Source organism: Stegostoma tigrinum, chromosome 33, assembly GCF_030684315.1.
Source record: "Stegostoma tigrinum isolate sSteTig4 chromosome 33, sSteTig4.hap1, whole genome shotgun sequence".
Lineage (NCBI taxonomy): Eukaryota > Metazoa > Chordata > Chondrichthyes > Orectolobiformes > Stegostomatidae > Stegostoma > Stegostoma tigrinum.
This window is the reverse complement of record NC_081386.1, coordinates 7,045,211-7,070,753: the sequence shown is the minus strand read 5'-3', so window position 1 is coordinate 7,070,753 and position 25,543 is coordinate 7,045,211. Positions and strand designations below refer to the sequence as shown.

Sequence of the window (25,543 nt, the reverse complement as noted above, 5' to 3'; positions counted from 1 at the left end):
AGGGCAGTTGCTTGTTTTTATTTTTAATCACACTTCGTGTAGTGTCCAATTTGTAAACACCTTAACTTCACAAAATGAGTGCATCTGTGAATGATGAGTGGGATTAGTTGATTGATTTGAAAAAACCATATAGGACACCAGGAATTCCTGCATTTCAAAGTGTTGCTAAAGGACCTGTCCATTTTCATAGAATCATAAAATACTTAGTGACAGAAAGAGGCCATTCAAGCTATTGTGCTTGTGAGAGCTTTCCACAATCACAACTCACCTAGTATCACTTGCCCATCTTTTCCCAACAGTACTGTGACATTTTCCTCTTAAAACAATCAATCAATTTCTTTGGAAAGTCTTAATCAAATGTTCCTCCATTGCGCTGTCTGAGCATTGAAGATGCTAATTACTTATTCATTGTAAATCACCTTAAATCTGTAACCACTGGTTTTCAATTCTCCCACCAATGGAAGCAGACTCTCCCTCATAATTTTGAACACATCGTTCAAATTTCTTCTTAATTTCTCTTCTCCTGGAAGAACAGTCCTGCTTCTCCAACTATTCATGTAATGCAAGTTCAATAACTATGCAATCATTCTCCAGAATCTTTTCTGCATCCTGTTTAAAGCCTTCACAAGTTTCCTGAATGCAGTGACCAAAATTGGACACAGTGTTGCAGTTGGAGATGTATCAATATTTTACTTTGATCAGTGCTTGAAGCTTAAGCATGTTACTTCTGTCTGCATTGCAAATGAGTGAAGAAATAATTACAGATGAAAAGAATGAAAGGGGTGGCATGGTGGCTCAGTAGCTAGCACTGCTGCTTCACAGCGCCAGGGACTTGATTTCAATTCCACCCTTGGGCAACTGTCTCTGTGGAGTTTGCACATTCTCCCCGTGTCTGCATGGGTTTCTTTCCACAGTCCAGATATGTTCAGGTTAAGTGGATTGGCTGTGCTAAATTGCCCAGTGTGTCCAGGGATGGGTTAGTCATGGGAAAGGCAGGGTTACCATGATGGGGGAGATCATCTTCGCAGGGTCACTTTGGATTCTATGGGCCAAGTGGCCAGCTTCCACACTGTAGGAATTCTGTGATTCTCTGCCTGCTTCATATAATCACCCTTTAACGTTAGAGTGTCCAGTAGTCAAGGATCACGTACACTGACCTATCAAACGGACACGGACTCCACCCACTGTGTGCAATGATCCAGTAATTTCTTGTTGCATTCTGCATCCAGAGAATGCAGGAGAGCAGAAAATGCAGTTCATAGTGGACATAGTTAGCACTGGACTCTGAATAGTCAGCAGCCATTTGCTCAGATCATTCACGTACACTTTTCCTTCTAACCTTGCACTATGCCAACATTTCCACCTGAGCATAGATAATGCACTTTTAGTGATGGCCACCCTACTCCTTTATGGTCCTCCCTGTGGAGACCTCTGAGGGTCTCTGGCACTAAGCACCATTCCCCTAATCTCCTCTACCTTATGGAAAGGCTATGATCGAGGTGAAATTTTGAATTTCAGTTGAAGAGGCAGCAAGTGAAGGTGTCCTTCTGGATTTGGAAGCTCACAAACTTCAACACAGGACTAATGATCTATACTTGACTATTGTAGCTGGAAGCTCTTGACTGTTTGATTTTCAAAGGAGAAATTATTTTACTTGGGGGGGTGTGAATCTTTGGAATTCTCTACCAGAGAGGGCTGTCGACTCTCACTGTATGGTATGTTTAAGGTCGAGGTTGATAGATTTCTGATTACCAGTGGTGTACAGGGTTATGGGGACGGGGTGAGTAAAAGGCATTGATGTATATAATCAGCTGTGATCATGTTGAATGGCTGAATGGCCTCCTGCAGTTCCTCTGTTCCAAGCATTAATTTTGCCCCCAGAGTTAAAGATTTTACAAGACATATTGTTGCAGAAAAGGAGGTTTGAAAGAATGAAATATACAGCCCTAAAACTTCAACTACCACCACCCGCTCAAACCTTTTTAAAAAAAGAGAATTAGTTTTCTGAGCATTGAAGATAATGAATAGTCCCTAACAAGAGAACACAGGGAACTTAATTTCAGGCTTTTGGCGATATAACCAAACAATCAGCAAGGGAAAGGGTATATGATTCCTAATTTTCGCTTTCTCCAACATAAAAGCATATGGCAGGGCTAATTTATTTTACTTATTCATTGCATAGTGCAAATTGTAAGTAGGTGCAATTTTTTAACCTGCTGCAGCGCTGGAGGCTGCGTATGGAATATATTATACAAATGGAGGGATTAGTATGTCATTAAAGAGGCAGTAAAATATGTAGTAATTTGCAACTTGAATTCAGCCAGGACTGTTGGCTTTGAAAGCTTGGAACAATGGAGCACAGAAGGCAGTATGGACCGCAATAATATCTTCGTTAAGTGAGATCTCTTGGATCTTAGAACTGTTACATATTCAGGAGAACCAAAGTAAACCATTACAGATTGAGTTGAGCCCCCATTAGAAATGTCACATTTGCCTCCCATCAAAAGTCTATGCATATCGTTTATCACCACATTTGCAACTATAGCCGCTTCATTTTAGTGCTTATTTACCCTCTGTTTTAGCCTCTACATCATTTCATCAGTACAGTCTGCACGCTGGTCCTGATTGTCATGCTGCCAATGAAAAGTGGTGTCTCTCGAGACCTTTTGATGGTGTGCAGGTGCAGTGGCTTGCTGTGAAACACAACCAGTAGAATTGAGAGCTTTTAAAATTAAATACTCAAGACTTATAGCTGTTTATAAAACCAAACGATTTTGTGCAAATCAAACTGTCAACACCCAAACGTAAATGCAAATTTTGAAATGAAGGGAAGGGAAAGCTGTGGTCAATTTTAATTTTTAGACTGCAATCAGTGATTGCCAAACGTCTTTCTTCAAAGTCAAATTACATGGCAAGAGTTTGAGAGACTATGCTTGTGACTCTAACAGGAACGGCAAAAGCCTGAGGCAAAACTTCTTTCAACCATTAATAGTGGAAAGGATGTGTATTTTTGTTCTGTGACTTCAGATGGATTTAGAAGTTATCCCATACACTTGATTTAAATCTGACTGCTATCTTACCATTCATTTCTGGTGCAGAAACTATTCTGCAGTGTAACCTAGTGTGTGTTTTCCAATATCACCACATTTCAGGGAGTTAAACGAAGACTGAGTTCATAGTCTTTCCCATCCTCAACATGCATTTTCCGTAATGTCCAATGGAGCCCTTTGCTGGCCAGCACTATAAATCTTTCACTTGGTGAGCTAAAATCTCAGTGTGTCAGTGACAGAACAGAATGGCAGTTTTATTGGCAAAGTTCATGGCTAACTTCTATTTATCTTGCTCCATGTGATGTTTTCTCTCTAGAGGCAATAAACAAAGCTGTGTTGTGAGGGAATATTTCTTCCTCAGGAGTTGTCAATGCTGCCTCATAAATATAACAGCAAAGCGGTCCCAGCAGACTGCTCTTTAGTATAAATAGGATATACATTGTAATTTACTGAAAAGCTTTGTTCTCCTGAAAAGGTGGCTTTGGGCTTTTGGCTTTTGAAATATTTGAAGGCTTAAGTGAGTCAGTCTGCAACAGAATTTATCATTTGGGAGAACCATTTTGTAGGTTAAAGACGAAACAATGGATTTTTTGCTGACTCTATGGGCCATTTTAAATAATAGGTGGGACCTGGATACAGTGATTCAACCCCTTTTGACGAGTCGAGAAAAAGGGAAGTGGTGTGATCCAAACAAGAGGAAAACTTGGACCCAGTATTGTCAGAAAGGACTGGGCCCTTAATCCGATTGTAGAAAATTCATAGAGCTGCTATGAATCATCTTAAGGAAGAGTAAGGTCTATTTAATTGTCATGATTTGAAATGTGTTTAAATAATTTCATGGTAAGTAGCTGGGCAGCATTCATTGCACGTCCCAGTTCACCCTTGAGAAGATGGTGATGAACTGCCTTCCTGAATTGCTGTAGTCCATTCACGGTAGGTACACTCACAATGTTAATGAGGACGGAGCTGCAGGATTTTGCCTCAAAGACCCTGAAGGAACAGCAATTATATTTCCAAGTTGGGATGGTGAGTGGCTTGGATGGGAACTTGCAGCTGGTGGTATTGCCACTGGCCTGCTATCCATCCTTCAAGAAAGAGGTGCTTATGGGTTTGGAAGGTGCTGCCACATTAACCTCAGTGAATTTCTGCACTTCATCTTGTACATAGTACACACACTGCTGCTACTGAGCATTAATAGCGGAGTGAGTGCATGTTTGTGGATGTGGTGACAATCAAGCGTGCTGCTTTGTCATAGAACTGTACAGCATGGAAACAGACCTTTCCATCTCCTCTGTGCCAACCACATATCCGAAATAAATCTAGTCCTATATCCCTCTAAATCCTTCCTATTCATATACCCATCTAGATGCCTTTTAAATGTTGTAATTGTACCAGCCTCCACCACTTCCTCTGGCAGCTCGTTCCATACATGTACCACCCTCTGTGTGAAATAGTCCTGGATGGTATCAACTAATTGAGTGTTGTTGGAGTTACATCTATCCAGGCAAGTGGGGAGTATTCCAGCTCAATCCTGACTTGTGCCATGTAGATGGCGGACAAGCTTTTGGAAGCCAGGAGATGAGCTAATCAATGCAATATTCCTGGCCTCTGACTTGCTGTTGTGGTTACTGTATTTTAATGGTGAACCTAGTTGAGCTTCTGGTTTATAGGACCCCGGGATGCTGATAGTGAGGGATTCAGCATGCTAATACCGTAGCCTGACAATGGGCTGATAGCTAGAATCTGTCTTGCTGGAAATGGTCATTGCCTGTGTAAAGATGCTGTTGCTTTAAGAAGTTATTTTTGCCCCTTTTTTTCACAGAGAGACATTGGCAGATGGGTTGGAGCAGTCTATGAGAAGATAAACAATTTATGAAGCCTTGGGTGTTTTATTTAAAGCTGGAACAATAGAAGCAGCCTGAATGTGTGTGCTCAAGCTTCTATCTCCACAAATTGGGATTTTAGGTTTAGCTGCAACAGTTGTTACTGGGGGTCTCAGCAAGGTTGGAAGGCAATGAATCTCTCCCGGCTGCTACTCTCTCTCTCTCTCTCTCCCCGAGTTTTCTGTTAATGTTCTTTCCTCTGGAGCTGCTGGTGTGACACGTGGGACAGTTCTGTTTTCTGAACTTGCCTTTTGCCACATGTGTTAATGGAATATTACTGCACTTAGTGTTTAGTAGTATAATTATCTCTTATTTTATGTTTTCTAAAAGAGTTACATTATTCCAAGTTCTTTTCTCTTTCATTGTATCGGGTCTAGTTTATTATATTTTGAGGGATTCTGGTTGGGTCCGTAATACCTGGAACTTGTGTATCATGAATGTTACTTGCCACTTGTCAACCCAAGCTTGGATATTGAGCAGGTCTTGTTGTATTTGGACAGGGACTGCTTCTGTATCTGAGGAGTTGTAAACCATACTAGATGTTGCATCATCATCAGTGAACATGTCTACTTCTGGTTTCATGACCGAGAGAAGGTCAGTGATGAAGCATCTATAGATGGTTGGACCTAGGATACTACCCTGAGGAACTCCTGTAGAGATACCCTGGAATAATTTAACTAAGAAAATTCATGCTGCAGGAGTCTACTTGTTAGAAATTATGGTAGTGGGTTACATTGATTGATAGGCCAGCTGGTAAACCATCTGTTCATGCAATATTTGTTGCCATTTTCCTGAATGAATATTACCATGTCATGGAGAAAGCTATGTTGAGTTTCTAAAACTACTATTTTGTTGGCAAGGGTTTCGGAGCTCACAATTTGAGCGAACTTAGTGTTTGTTAAAGATGTAATGATTGATAATATGGTGGTTGAATTGAGGTTTAATTTTTGAGATTTCAAAGTTTTCAATTAATTTTGTGGATGTACATTTCGAGAAAAATTCTCTTTTCAATTTTTTGATGGTTATTTTATTTCACCAGCAAATGCCTTGGGAAATTGTCCAGTTTTGAAACTCTGAGTTGGCATTGCATTAGTACTCTGCCAAGCAAGCTACTGAAAAATGCTTCATTTGTTCATTCTCAAATCTAGCTTCATTGTATTTCCGTAGTAAATACTTCATAGTTAACCTTTTAACTACCCATACATGAACTTATTGTTTGAGCATTAATAAAGTAGGAGATGTAAATTTGTTTAAGCTGACTTGGTTATCTGTTTCAATGTGGCTGGTTTTACTGTAGTCCACGTGCATTCTGTAAACATGCCTCATTCTGTGCTCAGGTAATCACAACTGCCACTGATGGTCTGTATATATTTGTCCCTTATTAAACAAAAAACATTTTAACTTTATGAAAGTATTGGATATTAATATCAGGTGTTGGAAGTTGAATATCGATAGCTGATGTTTACCGTCATCATGGCTGGATGCCTAGTTTATGATGCAGAGTGATTCCAACAGCGTTGGTTCACTTCCTGAGACATGGTGACCCTTGGGTTAAACCATTACCAGTCATCTCCCTCTACTGAAACAGCAGCCCTATGGTCCAATAGGACTATGGTGATACTTACCTCTTATTGCTAATACTGAGAACTTCCAATTGAAGTACAGTATGCAAAACATATTTCTTTTGTAGATACAATAAATTAATCAAATTATTGGATATTATAAGTTTGTCCTGTGTGGATACATTGTAATGGATAATGTTAATTTTACTTTGATTCCCAGCATTATAAAGTAGAAATGTATGCACATTTCATGATTGACAATATGCAAAGACCAAGTTTTAATGACAAAAAAAGCCACAAGCTCTGACATTGAGCATTTTTCTTGGCTTTGAAGAAGGTGACAGCTATTTTAACAACTCGTTCGTGGTGATTTGGCTTTTGTAGCAAGTGTTGAATAACTGGCAGGCACATTCATTGCATTTACATTAGACACTGCAATTTACCATCACCTAACTCAAACAAGACGTGTATCACATTATAGAGGATCTGGCAGTTCTATGTACAGTGCATCTCTTTAAACAATCAGTTCAAAGAATTATTCATAAGCAGCACAGACTCTGATTTGGGAAGTATCAGTTATAGTAGTGACTTTGCCATTGAAATGACTGAAGAACCCAGACTAAAGAGAAGAAAATATAGATCGGATTAAGAAAGAAAACGAGAGAACGAGTCCAATGCTTTGCACAACGGGACAATTTTGAATCAAAACTCGAACATGCTGGAGAAACTCAGCAGTTTGGGAGCATCTGTGGATGAATGTTGTTTAAATACAGAAGTCTGGATGTATGCAGGAAACCAGTTAACCAAAATTGCAAGTAAAACTCACTTGAGAGTTAATGCCAATGATGTATCAATTTTTCATTGTACTCTTACAAATGAAGAGATTGAGATCATTTACATTTTTTAAAAAACTAACACTAACTAGCAGGCTAATTACAATTAGATTTCACATTATTCAATGCTGTCCTTAAAAAAAAAAGCCAGCCTTTTGGTGTCTTTATGAAAATTCGAAACATTGGTTATGTTGAGCCCAGAAGTGTCACTGGTGACTAATGTGGGGCACAAAGATCGATAATTGTGAACTTTACCTTCTGGAATTCAGCAATTTTGAGTAAGACCATATGCAATGGATCGAGTTATGCCTCACTGAGAAGGCGTTTGAGTGGAAAATTTATTGCACTGACATATAAGGGAATGTTTGAGTGCTCGCCCGTGAAGAGTTACCTGGCTTGCTGCAAGTGTGGAACAGAATATGGCAGGCAGCATGCCAGCAGCTTTTCAAACCAGGCCCTTGTGAGCCAAGTACCTTGTCGTAGATAAAGATGTGGAGGACCTATTCTTAAATCAAAACACAAAATTAATGATACTGTGAGTGTTGTATTGTAGCTGCCTGATATTCCACTGGAGGGATTCCTCTTCTCTTGTTGAGTATGATAGTGAGCTTATTCAGTGTTACTTAATACTCTGGTTTTTTTTTTAGACATCAAGAATCACACGTTCAGATGAAGATAAAGATTCTGGCTGGGATGCATGGGGATCTTGGAGCGACTGTTCAAGAACTTGTGGTGGGGGAGCCTCCTACTCTTTGAGGCGATGCTTAAATGGAAGGTGAGTTTTTAAAGTTAGTTTATATAACACCTTATCATGTATCTTAGAAATATTTTTTAATGTTTCACAAGCTTTGATTTACTTTGAAAGCAGCATATGTTCTAGAGCAAGTCGGCATCCATTTGATGCACAGCAACATTCCATAATTAGCATGTTGTTGAATAGCCAGTTAATCTTAAGAGTTCATTGAAGCAAGAATCTTAGCCAGTTTAAAGACTTATCTGTTGTTCTTGAGAAAGAATGGTTATAACACTTATTTTCACATAACTTTATCACCACCTTGATTCCATTGCCGAAAACTGCAAGAGGGCTATTTTCCCAGGAGTGCCCGAGGCTGAGGGGTAACATTTATAGAAGTATATAAAATCATGATGGGCATGGATAGGGTGAATAGTCAAGGTCGTTTCTCCAGCATAGGGGAGTCCCAAACTAGAGGGCGCAGGTTTATGGTGAGAGTGGAAATATTTAAAAGTGACTTTTTCACGCAGAGGGTAGAGTGTGTGTGTGTGTGTGTAGACTGAGCTGCCAGAGAAAGTGGTGGAGGCTGGTAGCCTCTGGTCAGTGTTGATGAATTGGACTGAAGTCCCTATTTCTATGCTGTATATCTCTGTAACTATAACTATATGACTCTAACTGTAGAACAGAGTTACTTCTAAATATTTTTGTTGGCATTCCTGCCATTTTTGGTGTGGCATTGCAAGAAAGTTGTTCTTGGGTACCTACATTGCACGGGAAATAGTTTGTGCATCTACCTAATGTACTTAAATTGATGTAGCTCAGATTTTGGACTGGTTTGGAGTGCCACCATTGGGCAAGGGAAAATAGAATGCAGTGTGCAAAGAATTTAATCTTATTACAATTGGGAAATGCCCATCAGTATCAGGTCATTGAGACATTTTTTCCTAGGCAGTGGTCACAATGCATTCCTTTTAAGACAAATCTGTCCTGGCTTCCTTGAGTCTCAAGAAAACTGCAGGGATGGTCTTTTGGAGATCAAGGTTATTGGCTTTTCTGTTGGTTGCTGACACGACAGCAGCATGAAGTGTCGCAGATTATGATGCAATGAGAGATTAAAGGAACTTCAGATGCTGGAGAATCTGTGATAACAAGGTATAGAGCTGGATGAACACAGGCCAGGCAGCATCTTAGGAGCAGGAAAGTTGAAGTTTTTCTAGGCCCGAAATCTCAGCTTTCCTGCTTCTAAGATGCTGCCTGGCCTGCTGTGTTCGTCCAGCTCCACACCTTGCTATCCCATGATGCAATGAGCTCCATGTAGTTACTGAGATCCTGAATGGACATTTCGTCAGTGTCTACAATGCCGTTGCTGGGGCTTGAACAAATTTGGGGCCTGGAGGAATGGATGACCAACGATCACCAACTTTTTGTTCATCTATCTGATGCAGTGCAAGAAAGGCGTTATTTGTAAAGGATACAATGGACAGAAGGATAATCAACTATTTAAACCTGAAGGTGATTTTGAAGTCAGGAATCCTGATGTCCCAGGCACTCATTGAAGAGACATTTAATAGAATGAAATGGGCAATTATGTTCAGGGACCATTCTGGGCTCATGTATCCATGAAACTCCAACTAATGACACGCCCATCCATTTCTGGGCTACTGCCTCCTTTAACAATGTCAGAAAACTTTGGCAAGCTACTACATTACAACAATTTGTTCATGTCCGTTATATGATGTGTGGTGCTGCTGCTGCTGTCTTCCCTGAACTCCTCTGACCCGATAATTCTTGGCTTTGTGTAAATGTGTTGTGTCCCCAACACCAGTAAGGACATAAATTCAAAGGCCAAATGTCAGTGTTAACTTATACATGAGTAACATTTTGAGACAGTAGGGATATTGAAAACCACTCACTCCTATCACTTTGCTGTCAACTTAGAGACCTTAATCAAAAATAAAACCACAAGCTGCAAAAAGAATTTTTTAGTATTTTAGTACCCAGCTTTTAGTACTATTGGACAGCTCAGATCCCAAAATGAAGCCTGACTTAATAGATAATTGTTTTCTTTTGTTTAGTTATTTAATATGGTAGTTAGTTGTTGAAACATGTTCACACAAGGCTGAAGATTTTCTTTATCAAGAGAACCAAAGTTTGTTACATAAAAGAAGAGAGAAAATTAGTGGAACTACTAAACATAGCATTATTTTCAAACACAAACAAACAAAGTTCCAACCTGTTTCTTGAAACAATCTGTTAAACAGACTCAAAACCTGAGAAATTCTACCACCTATCTCAATTGTTGAGAGTTTCTACTTTGCTGACTCCTTTATGAACTGTGGAGACAATTGAATGAGTTTTCTTTTCCAAGTCTGCCAACATGCACTAGGAGCCTAAACTTAGTAAGTTCTCATGATCTGCAAGTTTCTAACCAAATTCTCTTGGTTTGGAAGTTTGAAGAACACCATCTAAAAGGAAAAAACAAAACAAAGAAGAAAAAAAAAAGCAAAGAAAATATCACGGCAGTCGTCTCCCCGCACAGTCCCCGTTGGCCCCCTGACAAGTTGGGGAAGGCGCCAGCTCGGCCCAGTTACCAGATAGGGCCCTTTTTCTATTCTGGATGAGGGGTTTCATAACCGTGGTCTTTCCCCACTGCGCCTTGGCGGCGGCTGCCCCAAGCTTTAGCGCGTCCCTCAGCACGTAGTTCTGGACCTTGGAGTGCGCCAGTCTGCAGCGCTCTGCCGGGGTCAGTTCTTTCAGCTGGCAGGCCAAAGAGCGTCTTTCACTGCATTGATAGTCCTCCAGGCGCAGTTGATGTTGGTCTCTGTGTGTGTCCCAGGAAACAGCCCGTAGAGCACGGAGTCCCGCATCATGGAGCTGCTCGGGACGAACCTGGACAGATACCACTGCATCCCCCTCCAGACCTCCTGCGCATAGGCACGCTCCAGAAGATGGTGATCGACAGTCTCTCTCTCTTTCTGTTCTCTTCTCCACCACCACCCCGAGGCAGCTGCCTCGAAGGCAGTTTGTGGTGGCACAGAGATTCCGGGCATGCACAAAGGATCTCACTGGCAGACCCCCTCTCACCGCCAGCCAAGCAATGTCCTTGTGCTTGTTTGAAAGTTCTGGTGATGAGGCATTCTGCCAAACGACTTTGGCAGTCTGCGTGGGGAACCACACGACGGGAACCACCCTCTCCTTTTCCCGAAGGGTCTCGAGGATACTACGTGCTGACCACTGCCTGATGGCCTTGTGGTCAAAGGTGTTTCCTTTCAAAAATTTCTCCACGAAGGACAGGTGGTACGGGACGGTCCAACTACTCTGAGCATTCCGCGGCAACGAGGCCAGGCCCATCCTTCGCAACACCGGGGACGGGTAGAACCTCAGTAAGTAGTGACACTTGGTGTTTGCGTACTGAGGATCTATGCACAGCTTGATGTAGCCACACACAAAGGTAGCCATCAGGGCGAGGGTGGCGTTCGGTACGCCCTTTCCCCCATTCCCCAGGTCTTTGTACATGGTGTCCCTGTGTACCCGGTCCATCCCTGACCCCCAAATGAAGTGGAAGGTGGCCCGGGTGACCGCAGCGGCGCAGGTCCAGGGAATAGGCCAGGCCTGCACCACATACAACAGTACCGAAAGCCCCTCGCACGTGACAACCAGGTTCTTACCCGTGATGGAGGGGGACCAGAGTGTCCACCTGCCTAGCTTTTGCTTCAGTTTGGTGATACGCTCCTCCCAAGTCTTAGTGCATGCCCCAGCTCCACCGAACCAAACACCCAGCACCTTCAGGTAGTCTGTCCTGACGGTGAAGGGAATGAAGGAGCAGTCGTCCCAGTTCCCGAAGAACATGACCTCGCTCTTACCCCTATTGACTTTGGCACGCGAGGCCAGTTCACACTGGCCGCAGATGTCCAACAGCCTACTCACCGACCGACGATCGGTGCAGAAGACGGCGACATTGTCCATGTACAGGGAGGTCTTGACCCGAAGGCCTCCGCTGCCTGGGATAGTCACGCCCTTCAGGCTCACGTCCTTCCTGATGGATGTGGCGAAGGGCTCCACACAGCACACGAACAAGGCAGGAGAGAGCGGGCAGCCCTGCCTGACTCCAGATCTGACGGGAAAACTGTCCAATTCCCACCCGTTGATAGAGAGTGCGCTAACAATGTTGGTGAAGAGCAGCCGGATCCAATTGCGGATGCCCTCCCTGAACCCCACTTTGGAGAGGACGTCCATCATGTAAGCATGAGAGACCCTGTCGAAGGCCTTCTCCCGGTCCAGGCTGACGAGGCAGGTGTCCACCCGCCTGCCCTGCACGTAGGCGATCGTATCCCTGATGAGCGAGGCTCTCCGCGATCTTCCTGCCCGGCACAGCACAGGTTTGGTCAGGGTGAATCACTGACTCCAGGACACACCTGACCCGGTTGGCTATGACCTTGCCCAGGATTTTGTAGTCCACGTTCAATAGTGAAATGGGACGCCAATTCTTAATTTCTTCCCTCTCCCCCTTCCTCTTGTAAATGAGGATGATGATGCCCTTCTTCATGGACTTGCACATTTTCTCTGCCCGAAGCGCACTATCGTACACCTCCAGCAGGCCCTGGCCGACTAGGTCCCACAGAGAGGAATACAGCTCGACCGGTAAGCCGTCGCTCCTGGGAGTCTTATTCCTCTCCAAGGACTTAAAGGCTCTGGTCAGCTCATCCAGGGATATCGGCCTGTCCAGCCACTCCCTCGTGCCGTCGTCTAAGACCTCCGTGATAGACAACAGGAATGACTCGGAGGCCGTGCTGTCCTTGGCCTTCACGTCATACAGTCCGGCATAGAAGGATCTGCTGATCCTCAAAATGTCGGGCCGAGACGACTTCACCGAGCCGTTGTCATCCTTCAGCCGGCTAAGCACAGAACTCTCTTTTTGCGCCTTCTGAAGGAAGAAATGCGAACACGTCTCGTCCTGCTCCACAGAGCGGACCCTGGACCGGAAGATTATCCTGGAGGCCTCCGCGGCGAAGAGCGAGGCTTGCTGGCCCCTCAACTCGCTGAGGTCCTCCGTGACATCGACCCCCATCATCTGCAGAAGGAACAGGTTCTGCACCCGTATCTGGAGTCGCGACAGCTTTCCCCGCCTCTCTCTCGCCTTCCGAACACCCTTGAGAACAAAGAACCTCTTGATGTTCTCCTTCACGGTCTCCCACCAGTCGCCCTGCAGATGGTGGCTTTGCATTCGGCTGCCACATGACCTGACTTACCACAGGCATGGCAGACTTTAGGTTGCCCTGCGTAGGTCAAGTAGCCCTTGCTCCTGCCAATCGCGAAGCTGGACGGTGGATGTACGATGTTCCCGTCCGAGCCCATCCTCAGCGTCACCCTGACCTGCCTCTTACTGGTCCAGATCCCGAAGGGGTCCATGATGTCAGTTAGGTCCCCTGCCACGTTCACGTACCTTCCGAGGAAGGTCAGGACATCAACTGCTGGCAAATGCAGATTGTACATGTGTTCAGTGACCATACGGCTCCTCTGCACCGGCATCGCAAACAGCGGGACAGCGGTCAATACAGAGAGGGGGCCCTCACCTCCTTTCTCCTTCAAAACCTCCAGGAAGCGCTCGCAAAGCTTGGCACTCCTGAATGTTACATCGTAAAAACCTCCTCTGGGGAAATCCTGCAGGCAGTAAATGTCCGCAGCAGTGAACCCACAACAGTCCAACAGAACCCTCTTCACGAAGAAGGTGCGGTCCACAGGTGCACCTTCATCCACCTTCTTCACAGAAACACCGATGGTGTTCCGGACCCCCTGACCCAGGGCACGAGCACTTGCCGCAGCCATCGTTGCAGGTTGGCTGCTCCCCTGAACCAGCATAGGCCGAAGCCAGCATTAAGATCCACTGGTTGCAAGGGTGCACAGCCAACCCGACGTCTTCCTTTCACCTCCAACACAGTCATGCTCTCCTCCTCTCGGTCCAGAAAAGAGTGGGTCTTTATTTTGTCCCGGATGTAAGCTAGTTCACTGAGCTGGAAGGTTCGTTCCCAGATAATCAATCACCATTCTAGGTAACATGAACAGTGAGGCTCCAGTGAAGCGCTGGTGTTTTGTGCCACTTTGTATTTATCTGTTTCGGTTTCCTTGGGTTGGTGATGTCATTTCCTGCATCGGTGATGTCATTTCCTGTTCTTTTTCTCAGGATGGTAGATTGGCTCCAAATAAATGTGTTTGTTGATGGAATTCCAGTTTGGAGTTTGGCCAAACAGAGACACGCACGAGAATTCCTAGAAGCATGGCATTCCAACCGGAACTCCAGCAACAAACACATTTATTTGGAGCCAATCTCCCATCCTCTGTGAAAAAGAACAGGAAATGATATCACCAATGCAGGAAATGACATTACCAACCCAAGGAAACCGAAACAGATAAATAGAAAGCGGGACGTAACACTCGTGCTTCACCGGAGGCTCACTGTTGATGTTACCTAGAATGGTGACTGATTATCTGGGAACGAACCTTCCCGCTCAGTGAACCAGCTTACATCTGGAACAAAATAAAGACCCACTCTTTTGTGGACCGAGAGGAGGAGAGCATGACTGTGTTGGAGGTGGAAAGAAGACGTCGGGTTGGCTGTGCACACTTGCAACCGGTGGATCTTAATTCTGGCTTCGGCCTAACGCTGGTTCAGGGGAGCAGCCAACCTGCAACAATGGCTGCGGCCAGTGCTTGTGCCCTGGGTCAGGGGGTCCGGAACACCGTCCGCGTTTCCGTGAAGGTGCACCTGTGGACCGCACCTTCTTCGTGAAGAGGGTCCTGTTGGACTGTTGTGGGTTCACTGCTGTGGACATTTACTGCCTGCAGGATTTCCCCGGAGGAGGTTTTTACGACGTGACCTTAAGGAGTGCCAAGCTTTGCAAGCGCTTCCTGGAGGTTTTCAAGGAGAAAGGAGGTGAGGGCCCCCTCTCTGTATTGACCGCTGTCCCGCTGTTTGTGATGCCAGCGCAGAGGAGCCGTATGGTGACTGTACACATGTACAACCCGCATGTGCCAGCAGTTGATGTCCTGACCTTCCTTGGAAGGTACGTGAAGGCGGAAGGGGACCTAACCGACATGGACCCCTTCGGGATCTGGACCAGTAGGAGGCAGGTCAGGGTGACCCTGAGGACGGGCTTGGATGGAAAAATCTTACACCCACTGTCCAGCTTCGCGATCGGCGGGAACAAGGGCTACCTGACCTATGCAGGGCAACCTAAAGTCTGCCATGCCTGTGGTAGGTCAGGTCATGTGGCGGCCGACTGCAAAGCCACCATCTGCAGGAACTGCAGGGAGGAGGGACACCTTGTAAAGGATTGCCCAAAAGAAAAAAAACTGCAGCCTTTGCGGGGAAGCGGGCCACCTCTATAGGGCATGCCCACAGCGGGGGGACCACCTATGCCCAGGTCGCCGGCAGGGGCAATGCGGGGCAAGGCCCCCCCCCCACCCCCAGAGGAGAGGAAGGCACCAGGGGCCTGCAAGGACCCCCCTAATGTGCAGGAGAGCCAAGTCGTGCAGGAGGGCCCAGCCCCACAGGATGGACCCGAGGCCAGCAAAGCGCCCCTGCAGGTTCCGCTCCCCCACAACAACCTGGAGTCGATGGAGGAGGCGACAGGTGACCCAGGGGAGTGGACGATGGTCCGGAAAGCGAGGAGGAAGGCGCGCTGGCGGGCCTAGGCACTGCAACCATCAGGCGGGAAGAGGCAGCTACAGGGGGTCTATAAGAGCTCCTCGGATGAGGGAGATTTGGAGGAGGCCTGCCCAAAGCAGAAGCTAAAGATCTCAAGGGAGAACGCAAGCAGCACCCCGCTTCCAGGTGATGGGAGGCGCCCTGAGCCTCCCTCCGACACCCAGCCACGTGCCGCTGGGGCCCTGGAGGGGCCCCCCCGGAACTTACAGGTGGGAAGGAGGAAACAGCGTGTCCCCAGCCTGACACAGAGCCAGGCTCTCCTGCCTCTGTACCCCCGACGGGGGGAAGCCACCCGGAAGGCAGCACGGACGGTTTCCTGAACCCGGAGAGCGTCCAGCAGTTACCCCGGGCAATGGGCATGGAGGGGTTGGACCTTGGACTTGGGGAGGGTACTGCGGTCACTGCCCACAATGGGGGTACGAGTTGCGAGCATTAATGTGCGCAGCGACAAGTCCTCCGCAAGATGTGTGTCCACGTTGGCCTACTTGACCACCATCAAGGCGGACCTCCTGTTTCTGCAGGAGTGCGGGATACCACACCTCAGCAGGTACGGGAAATGGTCCGTTGCCTGGACCTGTGGGCCTTTGATCTGGTCGGGGGGTATCGACTGTTGCTCCGAGGGCCTGGTTATTCTGCTGCGGGCGTGCAACTTCACTATCTCTCAAGTTCAGGAGGTGGTGGGGGGCCGCCTCCTAGTGGCTGATGTCACCTACAGGAACGCTCCCCTGCGGCTGATCAACGTGTACGCCCCAGCGGTTGGCCGTCCTGCAGCGGTTTCATCGATGCAAATGGAAGATCCGGCGTTGGGACAGCGGGTGGGGGGAGTCAACTGGATGTCACGTCCAGATTCCTGATGGGCACGGTGAAGTACGCCAAGCTGCTTGACGTCTTCAGCACCCCTGCAGACGGAGCGCAGCGGAGATACACCTGGTCGCGGCCAGACGGGTCTATCCGCTCAACGATAGACTTCCTGTTTGTGTCACGGGCATTCTCGGTCAGGTCCACCGGCGTCGAGCTGGTGTTCTTCTCTGACCACTGCCTCCTGCTAGCCGACTGTCACTTACAGGACGACCAGCCGGCCGGCAAGGGGACGTGGAAGCTCAACACGACTCTGTTGACCCCAGAGAACGTCGAGGAGCTTAAGAGGGAGTACGCTGGTTGGAGAACTGTGAAACTCTTCTTTGAGTCTCCGGGTGACTCTTGGGAGACCGTGAAGGAGAACATCAAGAGGTTCTTTGTCCTCAAGGGTGTTCAGAAGGCGAGAGAGAGGCGGGGAAAGCTGTTGCGACTCCAGAAAAGGGTGCAGAACCTGCTCCTTCTGCAGTTGATGGGGGTCGATGTCACGGAGGACCACCGCAAGGTGAGGGGCCAGCAAGCCTCGCTCTTCGCCGCGAAGGCCTCCAGGATAATCTTCCGGTCCAGGGTCCGCTCCATGGAGCAGGACGAGACGTGCTCATGTTTCTTCTTTCAGAAGGTGCAGAAAGAGAGCTCTCTGCTTAGCCTGCTGAAGGAGGACAACGGCTTGGTGACGTTGTCTTGGCCCAACATTTCGAGGATCAGCAGATCCTTCTATGCCAGACTGTACGACGTGAAGGCCAAGGACAGCACGGCCTCTGAATCGTTCCTGTCGTCTATCACGGAGGTCTTAGACGACGGCACGAGGTAGTGGCTGGACCGGAAAATATCCCTGGACGAGCTGACCAGAGCCTTCAAGTCCTTGGAGAGGAATAAGACTCCCGGGAGCGACGGCTTACCGGTCGAGCTGTATTCCGCTCTGTGGGACCTGGTCGGCCAAGACCTGCTGGAGGTGTACGATAGTGCGCTTCAGGCAGGGGATATGTGCAAGCCCATGAAGAAGGGCATCATCATCCTCATTTACAAGAGGAAGGGGGAGAGGGAAGAAATTAAGAATTGGCGTCCCATTTCACGATTGAACGTGGACTACAAAATCCTGGCTAAGGTCATAGCCAACCGGGTCAGGTGTGTCCTGGAGTCAGTGATTCACCCTGACCAAACCTGTGCTGTGCCGGGCAGGAAGATTGCTGAGACCCTCGCGCTCATCAGGGATTCGATCGCCTATGTACAGGACAGGCGGGTGGACACCTGCCTCGTCAGCCTGGACCGGGAGAAGGCCTTCGACAAGGGGTCTCTCATGCTTACATGATGGACGTCCTCTCCAAAGTCGGGTTCGGGGAGGGCATCCGCAATTGGATACGGCTGCTCTACACAAACATCGTTCGCGCAGTCTCGATCAACGGGTGGGAATCGGACAGTTTTCCCGTCAGATCTGGAGTCAGGCAGGGCTGCCAGCTCTCTCCTGCCTTGTTCGTGTGCTGTGTGGAGCCCTTCGCCACATCCATCAGGAAGGACGTGAGCCTGAAGGGCGTGACTATCCCAGGCAGCGGAGGCCTTCAGGTCAAGACCTCCCTGTACATAGACAATGTCGCCGTCTTCTGCACCGATCGTCGGTCGGTGAGTAGGCTTTTGGACATCTGTGGCCAGTGTGAACTGGCCTCGGGTGCCAAAGTCAATAGGGGTAAGAGCGAGGTCATGTTCTTCGGGAGCTGGGACGACCGCTCCTTCATCCCCTTCACCGTCAGGGCAGACTACCTGAAGGTGCTGGGTGTTTGGTTCGGTGGAGCTGGGGCGTGCACTCAGAGTTGGGAGGAGCGTATCACCAAAACTGAAGCAGAAGCTGGGCAGGTGGCCGTTCCGGTCCCCCTCTATCGCGGGTAAGAACCTGGTTGTCCCGTCGTGTGGTTTTCCACGCAGACTGCCAGAGTCATTTGGCAGAATGCCTCATCGCCAGAACTTTCAAACAAGCTGAAGGACGTTGCTTGGCTGGCGGTGAGAGGGGCTCTGCCAGTGAGATCCTTTATGCATGCCCGGAATCTCTGCGCCACCGCACACTGCCCTCGAGGTGGCTGCGGTGGGGAGGAGACTGTTGATCACCTCCTTCTGGAGTGTGCTTATGCGCAGGAGGTCTGGAGGGAGATGCAGTGGTATTTGTCGAGGTTCGTCCCGAGCAGCTCCGTGACGCGGGACTCCGTGCTCTATGGGCTGCTTCCTGGGACGCACACAGAGACCAACATCAACTGCGCCTGGAGGACCATCAATGCGGTGAAAGACGCTCTTTGGTCTGCCAGCTGAAAGAACTGACCCCGACCAAGTGTTGCAGACTGGCGCACTCCAAGGTCCAGGACTACGTGCTGAGGGACACGCTAAAGCTTGGGGCAGCCGCCGCCAAGGCGCGGTGGGGAAAGACAACATTATGAAACCCCTCGTCCAGAATAAAAGAAAGGGCCCTATCTGGTAACTGGGCCCAGTTGGCGCCTTCCCCAACTGGTCAGGGGGCCAACGTGGACTGTGTGGGGAGACGACTGCTGGGGTATTTTCTTTGCTTTTTTCTTCTTTTTTTTTCCTTTAGTTGGTGTACGTACCCCCTGGGTAACCCGGAGTGGCTTGCATGACTGGGTAGGTGTATAAATATGTTTTATTTTTTGTACATCTTCTGAATAAAGTATATTTTTTCAAATAAAAACAAAGGTGACAAAACATCTGAAAACTAACCTTCCAGCTCAGCGAGCAAACTCACATCCAGAACCTCAACCTTAGCTCCAAATCTTCTCAAAACTTGCTATTCTAGGATTCTACAGCTCAGCCCCCTGGAATGCTTAGTTGGAGGCCATATGATTCCTCCCTTGGTTCATGTCATTTCTGATCATCAAATCAATTTCAGTTTCTTTCTCCTGCTCCACTTTTAGGACTTAGAGAAAGAGACATCCAGTAGTTGGGCAATACTAATTAGATGTCAGGAGTCACTGCCATATCACTGTTTTGTAATTTGAATTCAGCAGCAGCATCATTGATATGGAGGGATCTGAATGTGATCCAGATGAAATGACATTTTTGCTTTCCGTGGTCCTCTCGGCCAGAAACTCTAAACTTCCATCAGTCATATTTTCAACCACCTTCATCCATCCATCCTTTACTGTAAGCACGGATGGCTGCTCCTTTAGAAATTGCTGTTTTGGGGAGGGCTTTACTCTATTGCCATTGGCTTAGTCTTTGTTCCATCAGACATATGTGATAACTCAACTCTTTTCATGGCCTGTTGTCTTCAGGAACACTGCTTTCTCTTGAACCTTGTTCACTCTTTGGCTGCTATTCAAATCGTATCCATGTTTCCAATAAAGGCCAATCTATATCCATAATTTTGCCAATGTTTGATTATAAACCACTGAATAATATTACTGGGAGGTACTGCGCAGCCTTGAATTTTTCATCACATTATGAAATTGTTTCACCTATAAACCATATCATCGTGAGCTGGTTTTGAAATCTGCAGTCCCTAATTTTCTGTTTCAAGTAGATTCCTCAGAAATTGAGAATCCAGTCTGGAGATCTTCATTGAAGTATTTTGTAATTTAGTCTTCAACTACAACCTTATTTTAGACTTAACCTTGTTCACAAATTTATTGTTTTGCATCTAGAACATCAAACAATATAAGAACAGGATCAGGCTCTTCAACTCACTGTGTCTATGCCAAACATGATGCCATTCTATACTAATCGCATCTGACTACACATCATTCATATCCGTCCTTTCACTGCCTGTTCATATCTGTCTAAATGTCTCTTAAAATTTGCTAACATAATTGTTTTTACAACGTCCCTTGACAACTCATTCCAGGAACCATCTGCCTAAAATGTGAAAGGATACCTTCCAGCCTCCACTGTTCTTCCACGAGACCTTGCCTTTTCTTGCTGCTGCACAGTTCTTTGACTGTCTTGTAATAGCAATGCTATTAAGTTTGAATTGTACTCTATCCTCCATTCCGGTTTGATCCCATATTCCCATATTATAGAGTCACAGACTCATGGAGTCATACAGCACAGCAACAAACCCTTTGGTCGAATTTGTCCATGTTGTCCAAGTTTCCCAAACTAAACCAGCCTCATTTGCCTTCATTTGGCCCATATCCCTTTAAACCTTATCTGTCATGTACCTGTCCACATGTCTTTTAAATGTTGTCGATCTCTCTATCACTTCCCTCTGGCAGTTCATTCCACAAATGAACCACCCTCTGTGGAAAAAATTACACCTTAAATACTTTTTGATTCTAAACCCTTTCACCTTAAAAATATGCCATCTAGTTTTGAACTCCCCAACTCCAGGAAAAGGTCCTTTCCCTGATCATTGTATCTCTACCCCTTATGATTTTTTTCTTATGTAAACCTCTGTAAGGTTAAGCCTCAACCTCCTATGCTCCAATGAAAAAAATCCCAGCCTCTCCTTATAACTCAAATCCTCCAGTCCCAGTAACATATTGTAAACCTTTGCTGCACCGTCTCCAATTTAATCATACCCTTCCTATCGGAGGGTGATCGTAACTGTACACATTATTTCAGAAGTGGCCTCACTAATGTCCTGTAAAACAGCAAAATGACGTCCCACCTTCTGTATTCAGTGGTCTGAGCAATGAAAGCAACCATGCCAAATGCCTTCTTTACTATTCTATCTACCTGTCACCTGTGAACTATGTACCTGAACTCCTAGGTCTGTCTGCTGTACAACACTCCCCAGAGCTCTACCATTATCTGTAAGTCCCTTTTTAATCTTATACAATCTTCCTCACTGTCATCTATACCATCAATTTTGTTATCTTCTGAAAACTTACTAATCATGTTTCCTGTATTCACATTAAAATCATTCATAAACAACAGTGAAATGAGTACTAACCTTTGTGGCACGCCGTTGACCCTAGGCTTCCCATCTGAAAGACAATCCTGCACCACCGCACTCTTCCTCCTACTGTCAAACCAATTTTGTCTACAGTTGGCAAGCTCTCCATGTGATATGACTTTATAAGAGGGTGGGACTGGTAGGAACACAGTGGTGGAATAACCTAGACGTCACGTGTGCAGATATGGGGAGCTGTATAGCTGCTTTCCACGGTATGCTGTTATGTGATTCCATCGATGTGATTTGTGTCAGACCAACATTTGACTTCAGTGAGCAATAAGCAGGAGTTTGGATTTTTTGCCAAAATATCGGGGCCAGTTTTTGCGTAAGATTGAATCTTTGCACTGGGTTCCTGTGGGACCTGAAAAGATTCTTTAGGCTATCTTTAGCTACTGTGGCTGGCTGAGTCTGCCTAATTTCTGGCAAATTAATTGTCACTTTCTCAGATGTAGAACAACCAAATCAGACCATAACATGTGAGAACAGAAATGGACTATTCAGCTCATCGAGTCTGTTCTGCCATACAATGAGATCTGATAATCCTCAACTCCACTTTCTTGCTTTTTCCCCATAACACTTGATTCCTTATTGATTTTATATCTCAGAAGGAGGCCTCTCAGCCCTTTGCCAATATTAATTTATTCAATACAGTACAAAGGATAGATGAGTTGAATATTATTTAATTATTCTCATTATTTATTATTCTCATCCCATTCCTTGCACTTCCTACCTCTTCAGATTCAAATTTTTTTCTTAACGATGTTTATTTTCTTGGCTTTAATTCCTTGCAAGACCATAAGAAGTCGGAACAGAAATAGATCATTGGTCCATTGGAAACTGAGAGTTCTCAACTTCACTTTCCTGCCTTTACCCCATAACCCTTGATTCTGTTACTGATGAAAAGTTTCCACCTTAAATATTCTCAATGGTCCTCTGCGGTAAAGAATTTCATAGATTCTCTACTGTCTCAGAGAAGGAATTTCTCCTCACATCTGTCTTAAATGGGCAACCCCTTTGTCTGAAATAATGCCCTGTGGTCCTAGATTCTCTCTCAAGGGCAGACAGCCTTTTTGAATCCACCCTGTCAAACTCGCTAAGGATTTTGTATGTTTCAATAAGGTTGCTCATCTCAGTTGCCTAAACTCCAATGATTACAGGTCCAACCTACGTAACCTCTCCATATTGGGATCAACCTGGTGAGCCTTGTCTGGACTGTCTCCAGTGCCGGTATATGTTTCCTTAGATAAGCGAACTAAGATCATTCACAGTATTCAATGTAAGGTCTAACTAGTGCTTTCTATAGTTTGAACAAAACTTCCCTACTTTTATCCTTGGTTCCTTTTGAAATAAAGGCCAATATTCCATTTAACAAAGTGTGGAGCTGGATGAACACAGCAGGCCAAGCAGCATCTCGGGAGCACAAATGCTGACGTTTCGGGCCTAGATCCTTCATCACCCTCTCTGATGAAGGGCCTAGGCCCGAAACGTCAGCTTTTGTGCTCCTGAGATGCTGCTTGGCCTGCTGTGTTCATCCAGCTCCACACTTTGTTATCTTGGATTCTCCAGCATCTGCAGTTCCCATTATCACCAATATTCCATTTGCCTTCTTTCTCACCAGCTGAACTTATAAACTGGCTTTTTTGGATTCATGAATGAGAACCCTCAAATCCCTCTCTGCAACGGAAACCTGCAGCACATTCTCCATTTAAATAAGATTCAACTCATCTATTCTTCTTGCCAAAGTGCATAACCTTCACATTTTCCCTCAATATGCTGCATCTGTTCCATTTGTGTCTACACATGTAACCTGTCTGAACCTCATTAATAAGGTGACAAACGACAACACCCCCCAAACCACTTCAACTCCCCCTCCCACTCCTTGGACGATATGTCCATCATGAGCCTCCTTGAGTGCCACAACGATACCACCCATAAACTGATCTATTCTGCTTGTTACCTCCAAGAATTCTAATGCATTTTTATGCATGATTCCTATCTACCATCAATTCTGAAGAAGGGTCACTGGACTTGAAATGTTAACTCTGGCTTCTCTTCACAGATACTGCCAGACCTGCTGAGCATTTCCAGTATTTTCTGCTTTTGTTTCAGGCACGATTATCATGAAGCGGTGTTGACTCTGGTTAATTATGTTATGCATTTTAGGTGGTCTGCTAATATATACATTCATAATACACACTGACATTTTCCCAAGCACAGATGTTAGACTAACTAGTTCAGTTAAATTCAACATTGCAATGAGATTTGACAGTATTCTGTGGCTTCTCTTGTCGCAACCCTCACTGTACATTCCTTCAACTTATCTATTGATCTGAATGATCCTGAAGTGTGTGTGTTGTTGCTGGAAGGTTCTGCTCAAAGCCTACCTCTGTCGTGCTGAAGGCAGACAATAACTCCTTTCTTTAGAGATAGTAGGAACTGCCGCTGCTGGAGAAATCTCATGTCTTCTAGTTTCAAGCACATCCTTTCATTGAGGGTCATAAATCTGTGGAACTACCCTTCCAAAGGACAATAGAGCTTGCAGCAGATATAGATAGATTCATGACTCACAAGGTCCAAGGGTACCTGGTGGGGTAAGCTGGAAAGGCCACAATGAGATCAGCAATAACCTTACTGAATAGGGGAGCAGACTCATGGGGCCTATTCTTGTGCCTTGTTCATCTGGAAACATTACTGGAATTCTCTTGTGCAGTGGTGGCATCCCTGCCTCTGGGCTAGAAGGCCTGGGTTCAAGTCTCGTGCTTCAGAAGTGTGTCCTACTACATCTGAACAAGTTGATTATGAATATCTATGAAAACGTTATTGAAGAAAGCATTAATTCATTACTGTTTGCTTATTGAAAATTAAATGGCCAGCTTAGTGCATTGAATAACAACGAATGAGAAACAATTTCACTTATTTTGCCGCGTTACCATTATTTAAGAAAAGTATTTTCTAATCAGCCTATTCGGACATTTGGTAACACATCCCCAAGGCTGTTGAGACTTGATCCTAGACTTTCTGGCTCAGAGTTAGGAACAGAACCACTCTACCACCAAACCCTTTGCTGTTTTTCTGTTGTAGGTGAATGATAACTGGGGAGTCGTCATATCGCTTCCTTATTGACCTCTACTTAACCTGAGGGATAATAATCATTATATGATGTGACAAAGTAAGCCTACAAAATAATGCATTGCTCATTAAAGGAGATTCTGCACAAGAGCATCAAGTTGATTGATTATGGCCTGGGAAGATTTAATCCTATAAAAGGCTACATCTTTACAGAGTCCAGTAAAGCTGTAGCTTTAACTGTGCAAATGTTTCTAGTTTATTTGTTTAGATAAGGTCATGAACTGAGACTGTTCAGTGGTTTACTCAGAAGGGGAAAGAATGATTGGTTACACCAGGCTACAAATCACGATGTTTAATCATCAGCCAAGGCAAGAAAAGCCAAAATCTGAGTACATTGCTAGATCTCCCTGAGTTCTACCCATCTGCTCTGTGTTCTGTTGTTTCGTTTCAGAATAGAAAAAAAATTACAAAACCAGACTGCTCAAATGCATTTTCGGTGTTGGGTTCTGATTTTCTTTGTTTTACATTCCAATTTGTGCATTATCAATTGTCAAATTGTCCCAGTGATGGCTGCTCTTGCTCTCACTGCCACCTGAAACTCAAGGAAAAGCAAAAAAAGCCATTGACATGTCCCTGGCCTCTACTCCAACTTCAGTACCGTCTGTTGACCCCTTTCAACTCATTGATTGGGCAGTCCTGATATCATGATTATTTCTACCTAGTTGCACATTTGTCAGATGACAAATTGCATCGTATAAAATGAATCTGGATCATGAAATTCTAGTCGTAAGTATTTTATATAGGTGTCGAAAGATACAATTTAAATAATTGAGGAAGTAGGCTGAAATAGTTTCTAGATAAATACAAATGAATCTTCCCAATACTCTGAAAACAACAGTCAATGGTTACTAAAATGTGAGGCTGGATGAACACAGCAGGCCAAGCAGCATCTCAGGAGCACA

At 45.6% G+C, this 25,543-nt stretch overlaps 1 protein-coding gene across 1 annotated transcript in view; it reads left to right on the top strand.

The window, feature by feature from the left end:
* adamtsl3 (ADAMTS-like 3) overlaps positions 1-25,543 on the top strand; it is a 582,072-nt gene that overhangs the window by 225,972 nt on the left and 330,557 nt on the right. The window contains exon 4 of the mRNA XM_048563174.2: positions 7,976-8,103. Coding sequence (XP_048419131.1) covers positions 7,976-8,103 — 128 coding nt within the window. The remainder of the gene's footprint in view (positions 1-7,975; positions 8,104-25,543) is intronic.